General features: G+C 42.1%; 1 protein-coding gene across 7 annotated transcripts in view; it reads left to right on the top strand.

Moving 5' to 3' along the window:
* Positions 1 to 7,135, top strand: part of BTBD9 (BTB domain containing 9) — a 289,544-nt gene that overhangs the window by 179,234 nt on the left and 103,175 nt on the right. For all 7 annotated transcript variants that reach the window (XM_025197813.1, XM_025197814.1, XM_025197815.1 and 4 more), the window contains one exon: positions 2,798 to 2,987. In XM_025197813.1, coding sequence (XP_025053598.1) covers positions 2,798 to 2,987 — 190 coding nt within the window. The remainder of the gene's footprint in view (positions 1 to 2,797; positions 2,988 to 7,135) is intronic.

The raw sequence follows: 7,135 nt of genomic DNA, 5'->3' as shown, positions 1-7,135 counted from the left end.
GGGGGCGGCAGTCGCGAAGGGGTGAAGGGGGGGGGGGGGGGGTGGAGAAAAAGGTAGTGGCATTGAATTCGTAAATGCTTGAACAAGAACAGTCCTTTCTCTGAAGCGAGCATGTATTGAACAGAAGGGAATGACCCTGCAGAGTCCTGCTGCTGTGGGTCTGAACTGCGAATCCCAGACACGTCTGGGGCAGCAGGAAAAGAAAGTGAACACACTGCCTATGCTGGGGGACTCGGATTGAACTTGAATCAGGAAGGGGTCTGGGACAGAAGTTTCATAACCCAGTTTGAGCTAAATCAGTTAAGTCTGATACTATATTCAGCCAGGTTTATTTTAAACCTGACTAAGCTATTTTTAGCCCACTGACTCTCCCTTCCCCTTCCCTCCCCTCTTGACCTGGACAGCATCCCATTTCCCCTCCAGTGGATTGCTAGCCCTGCCCCTCTCCCCACCCTCAGTTACTTACATTAGAGTGCAGCAAACCGCTGTATGCACCCAGAATCTACAGCTGTGGTTCTCCATCTTTCTTAGATTAAAGGCAAATCTGAATAGACTTGAGGTACCTCTTGGAAAATACCAGCCCTTTAATTTTAACTTTTTTTTTGCCTATACAAAATAATAGAGCAGCTTTTCTGTTGCAAAAAGCTCAGGAAGACCACAGATATGGATTTCTATTTAAAATCTCTACATTTATCTTGTGAGTCATGTTTGTACACCTAGCAGTGCTAACAGTGTGGTACCACATGGCACTCCTGTGAGGATCTCAAGGTACCTAAGAGCGCCATGACATTCTGGTTGAGATTCACTGGTTTACAGGCTTAAACAGAGCATAATGGCAGAGAACCAATCCATGCCAAGGAACATGAGTCAGAGTTAAATATCCCCTCATTAGTCAAACTTTGTTGTTGTTTTTATTCTGGCACATGTCAGGAGTTGTCTAATGGTTACAAACTGTGAACTTATTATGCCAATAAAAATAATTGAGAAAATAATTTAACTGAGTTATAGAATTACAAGATTATACTATTTTGTAATTACAAGATTATAGTATAATCTTGATTATCTGAGGCTTCCTGTTATTATAGCTCAGTCATGGACTCATTACAATGAAAATTAATTCAATTCTCTAAAATTACTCATTGTCCTTGTGACATTCTAATAATAGCAATTCTGTTATATTAGCAGAATCTTGTTTACAATGGAATAGACATTCCATTGTAAACACTCCCACTTTCTGTGATGCCGCAGTAATTCATCATCACTCTTGCAATTATGTATGAGGAGTGGAACAATGACCCAAAGTGTTTTTTTTTTTTTATCATATATAAGTAAAAAGGAAAAATACTTCATAACTCTTACCTCTAGCCCTCTCCCTCTATCCTCCTCTTCCATGATGGTCATTTCCTTGTGCTTTCCTTCCTTTTTTCAGAGACATCCTGATGTGCATTGTGCTGGGTTTGATTTCTCCTTCTTCCTCGCTTTTTTGACTGGGAGAGGAATGTTAGGAATTCTTTTAACTCTGACTGAACATGTCGCCATGTCTACACACTAAACTAACTATGTACAGCAGTGGTGCCCTTAAGCTTTGTATGGTCTTCCTCCCTAAACCAATAGGGGTGTAGCCCCAGAAGTGTAGCCCTGCAGGCAAACTAATTAGCAAGTGTAGGCTAAGTACCCCTTCTTTACAGGAGTGCTGCCCATACGCCGCCCATATGCCACCCATACTAGTCTGCGAAAAAGTGTGCACTTAGCTCCACTATTTTTGATTTAGGAGGAAGACCACACAGTGTTTCAGGGCACTACTACCAGAGGCCTTAAGTTTACCATGTAGATATGGTCTGAGTACCCCGGGGGTTACAAGAAATAATGGCCACAAGCTAGCAGAGAGCAGATTTAGACTAGACATTAGGAAGAACTTCTTCACAGTTAGTGACCAAGGTCTGGAATGGGCTCCCAAGGGAAGTGGTGCTCTACCCTACCCTGGGGGTCTTCAAGAGGAGGTTAGATAACCATCTAGCTGGGGTCATCTGACCCCAGCGCTCTTTCCTACCTATGCAGGGGGTCAGACTCGATGATCTATTAAGGTCCCTTCCGACCCTAGCATCTATGAATCTATGAGTACATTTGGCTAGAGTTCTGTTTGCAAATATCGCTGTTCAGGAACTATTTGATAAGTTTCCTTAGAAAATGCCAGTCACTAAAACCAGTGCTTGGTGGGAATGTACTTGTTTTGATGAAAAAGCTTTCTGAGGATCAGGTTTGAATTTGTTTGCAGGGAGAGACCAGACTAGCCAACAGTGTGGTGATGGGAGCACTCACCTGGGGCACAAGAGGTGGATTCAGACCACAGACTTTACTCTGGGTTTCTTACACCCCAAGTGAGTCTTCTGATCATCAGGTTGTTAGCTCTTCCCTGGTCTTGGTATGTGTGTAAGTGTGTGTTCATGAAATATTGCAGCAGATTTAATTTCATCCTGGTGCAGAATGGGAATACTTTTAACATCTAAAATTTTGGGGGACAGGAAATCCATTTCCCACCTAGCTCTAAAATGAAGAACTTTCACACTACTCAGGAAAGAAACTATTTGTTAAATCACATGGACACAGTTCTGTAGAAAAATGTCTTGTAATGCATGGGTTTATTTGGTTTTAATCTGCAATATGAAGCAGATTCACATCTTCCTCTGTTTAGCAATAACTTTGTGCTTTTTCTTCAGCATAAATAAAAATTATTATTACTGGGGAATGTGCTTGCTGTACACGTGACAATATGTGGCTTCTCTTTTTAAATTCACAGTTCCAGCTGAGAATGTTGCAACAATTGCAGAATGCGCCAGTGTGATTGAGGGTGTAAGTCGAAGTCGTAATGCGTTGCTGAATGGAGATACAAAAAATTATGACTGGGATTCTGGGTACACATGCCATCAGCTAGGCAGCGGTGCTATTGTGGTACAGCTAGCACAGCCCTACATGATTGGATCAATACGGTAAGAGGAATCTTTTTCTCTCAAGTAATAGCAGCAGTGAAATTTAAGCAGCCTGATAGATACAATTGCATTCTTTTGAATCAGCTTTGAACTGCACATACCCTTGTTAGCAATTATATCTTTGGGGATATTTTATTCATCTTTTTTTACAGTAGAACCTAGTATAATACTGTATGTCAAAATACACTCTTCCTATATCAGAGCAAGTCAGACTTATATGGAACATGCCTTCACAACAGAGTTAAGCCCAGACCTTCCTAAATTGTTGTTCCTGACTCCTTTCTCATCTAGGCACAAAACCACATCAGACTTCAGCACAATTGAAGTACTCTCGTTATGAATTAACTGGCTTGGCTGGGTGTGTTGAGATACAGCTCAGGTTCTTGTTTCACTCAGGGTGGTAAAACAGTCATTTAGCAGCAAAGAAGCAGGCTAAGTCATCCAAGTGGTGATAGTTCTTCAGTGTTTTTCACAGCTTCCTTCCAAGTTCTCCTTCCATCCATGGCAAAAGAATCATAGGGCATCATGCTTTATATCATGGCTGTCCAGCTGGTGGCCTACAGACCCCTGTCTCTCCCACTACAGTGCAGTGGGACAGAACCCAAGTAGCAGCTGTGCACTGCTGGTGCAGCCCATGCAGTAGTGAAGGATCCTGGGGGCCTGACCTCAGGGCAGATGGCTCATGTAGTGTATGACTTGGGGGCTATAAGCTGGCACAACATGCAACCTCTGATTGCACCAAAGTTGAATGACCCGGCTTTACAGCAACATAAAAGAACCATAAATATGCCTCCAGAAGCCCTAGTGGTGCCGCTCTAATGAGGACCAAGTATCTTGTGTATCACTTTGCAGTGTGGCAGCTCACATGCAGGCTATAAGTTTACTTAGCTACTCAGAATTGTGTTCTGATTACCTGGACTACCTCTGCAGTGAAGATTATACTCTCACAGAACAGTAGTTTCCAACTGGGGTCTTTGGGAGACCCTCTCTGACAACACAGACACTGTTGCTGTGGTGGCAGCAGCCAGGTAAAAATGCCCTGCACACAGGGCCTGCAGCACACACATACACCTCCTGCATTACAGCACTGATCACCCTTAAACATGCAGGAGAGCAGGTTTGTGCTGTAGTCCTTCCTGGTCTAGTCCACCCAATACTTTTCCTGGAAATAGACATGCACTGGATCATTCCAACTGTCCCATGTGCCTCTGTTTTTGGGAGATACTGTACAAGGATGGAATGGGGAGGGCAGCAGTATTAGGCAGCTCTCCTACCTGTTTTAGACTGATCGGATAACCCTAATGCTGGAGTAGCACATGTATGTGCCACAGTCCTTCCTGATCTGGCTGTACACCAACCGTGTGGGACAGTTTTACTTGTCGGAGCAACACCAAATTGAGAACCACTGAGTTAAGTGGAATACAACAGTGGTTCTCAACTGGGGTTGCTGTTGCACTCAAAATAGATGAAGGTACAAATAGAACCATTCCTAAGTACTAAGAGAGAGTACTTTTTCCAACTTTTGAACCCTTTGGCTTTGAGCTGATTGTTTTTTCACTAAGAAAATTAAGACAGTGAAGTCCTGCATATTTATCTACCCTGCTGCTTTCTGTACATCTATATCATTATGTTGTTGGGAAATATGTTTGTGCCTTGGGTGACATGCTGAAAATGGAGAGAAGAAATTTTGAAATTATAGTATATGTCAGGGGCAGGCAATTATTTTGGGCAGAGGGCCGCTTACTGAGTTTCGGCAAGCCATCAAGGGCCTCATGACAGGCAACCCAGGTAGATTTAATATTAATTTTCTACATTTTTTAGGGCCCTGCGGGCCAGATAGAATAGCCTGGCGGGCTGCATCCGCCCCGGGCCGCATTTTGCCCACCCCTGGTATATGTAAATGAAGCTGGGAAACTTAGTGCAGGCAGAGGTTAGCAACAGTTGCCTGGCCCAGGCAAACATTTAGTGCTAGAAACTAGGGGTGTGTGAAGGGGAATAGGAGATACTTTATTTACTAGGGCACCCCCTGGAGTAACTAGGAACAACGGCCACAAATTGACAGAGAGCAGATTTAGGTTGGACATTAGAAAGAATTTCTTCACAGTAAGGGTTGCCAGAATCTGGAATGGGCTTCCAAGGGAGGTAGTCCCTTCTGACCCTAACATCTACGAATCTCTGAAGTGGGCCCGAATCAGGGACAGTGATTCAATTCGTGCCCCCCCCACCACAAACCCAAGAGGCACCAGTTGCTGAGCCAGGGAGGTGCAGGGGGGTCCCCCCCAGCACACTCCCTGGCAGACCTGGAAGTGAACCAGAAGTGTTTCTGGTCCACCCTCCAGGTCTTCTGCCGAGTGCGCTGGGGAGCCCCGCGCGCTTCTGTGGGACACTCCACGTGCCCCAGCATCGCAGCATTCACGAGCTGCCTGCTACCTAGAGGTATGTAGAAAAAACATTTAAAACTGTTTCTATGACCAAATCACCAAATCTTTCCAAATCAATTTGGAGGGTTCCACTTCGATTCAGAGATGTTAAAGGGTCCTCTGATTCAATTCAGAGATTCAGCCACCAAATCAGGCTGGATCTCCCCCAAATTGAATCATGGACCAAAGCTTCACACAGCCCTACTAGAAACCAGATGTATGCCTTCCTCCTGTTAGGATGGGGTAGCTGCCTTATTAGCCAGTCAGAGTTTAACTCAGTCTTGTGACACTTGATTCTCCTTTTCTACCTTTGTATAAAAAATGAGATACATTGGTCCATCCTGAAGGAGTGAAATGTAAAGAGTTTCTCCTCTTTTCTGTCCTCTTCTTGTTCCCATTATACCATAAGAACTTATACATGTGTTCACTTAAAATTGGGGCTATCCTTGGAAAAGTGAAGACTTGGCAAGCCTATTTTTTAGTACTCTTAAAAACTGAAGGAAATATTCACTCCCCTTCTGATAAACGTGTGTATTCTGGTTTTGGTTTGCAGCAAATTATTGTGGCAATTATGAATATTTGAAGATCAAGGGTAATATCAGATGTGCTGACAATTCAGAATAGCATAATAGCATTCATAGTTTTCATTGTGATGCTTCTATAGAAATTGCACAGAATTGGAGTCTAGGGTTGTTGTCTTTGTATTGAAAACATTCAATGAACAAATTTATTACAATCAGTACCTTGGCAAAGTGAATATTTTGTACTTTTGAGTTGGGGTTTTACATGTTCAGCCAAGTATCATGTGGGAAACAGAAAAACTGCATTACTCAAATGTCTTAAAAGTAGGTAATTGAGAAGTAATTACCATTTTCATGTCAATTTAAAAACATTAAAATTTAAGTAACAGAAACCTTTAGAGGCTCAGCCACATAAAAGATTAGGGGAAAGATGTAATAACTAAACTATGTAATTTCTCAGTTTATAGTCCCTCTGTCTTCCTATCAAGAGACTCCCTTTTATTTTTCAGTTAGCAAATTGTGATTTTCTTTTCACTATTTTCAAGTTAATGCAATAAATGGACGATTGTCTGTATGAAACCTTATGCTACCATCTATTCTGTTCTAACAGAACTAATTTTAATAAATCTCATTTTTAAACCATCTATTAAATGAACTGGATTTTTGGATGCCAAGAACTGATTGTTATACAATTGGCTTGTGTACGATGTAAATAAAATATAAATTATATTATAACTAAGGGAAAATGTTGGCACAAAAACAAATAGGTACAATCTGGCCATGAATAAATTTATTTGGGAAATTAAAAGAGGGCTTAAAGCAATCATAGTTCAGTGAGGCTTTGAAACAGCCTTCCAATAGGAGCAGTGAAGACCAGAAATCCAAAGAGTTCTTCAAATGGAGTTTGATTAGCTTAAAAACAGGGTTTGTATGGTGTAGCTGCCTGCAGTAGCAGCCAACTGGACTCATTTACCCAGGAACCTCCTTCCAATCCTGTATTCTTTCACATTTATCACTAAAATAGTTATAGAGCCAATAAAAACCTCCAGAAGTCAAATGTCATCACTAGTTTCTCATTTGCTTTGATGTAGAAGCTCTTACTTGTATTCCCTGTTAACTCAAGTCTCATCAAGTGCTAATTTAAAAACGTATCAGCAGCAATTCTGTCTCTTTCTAAAATGTAAACCCCCTTAAATAGCTCCGGGTG

The sequence above is a fragment of the Alligator sinensis genome, unplaced genomic scaffold (genome assembly GCF_000455745.1).
Source record: "Alligator sinensis unplaced genomic scaffold, ASM45574v1 scaffold198_1, whole genome shotgun sequence".
Taxonomy (NCBI): Eukaryota; Metazoa; Chordata; order Crocodylia; family Alligatoridae; genus Alligator; species Alligator sinensis.
The sequence above is the reverse complement of the archived record's forward strand: the minus strand, read 5'-3'. Positions and strand labels throughout refer to the sequence as shown.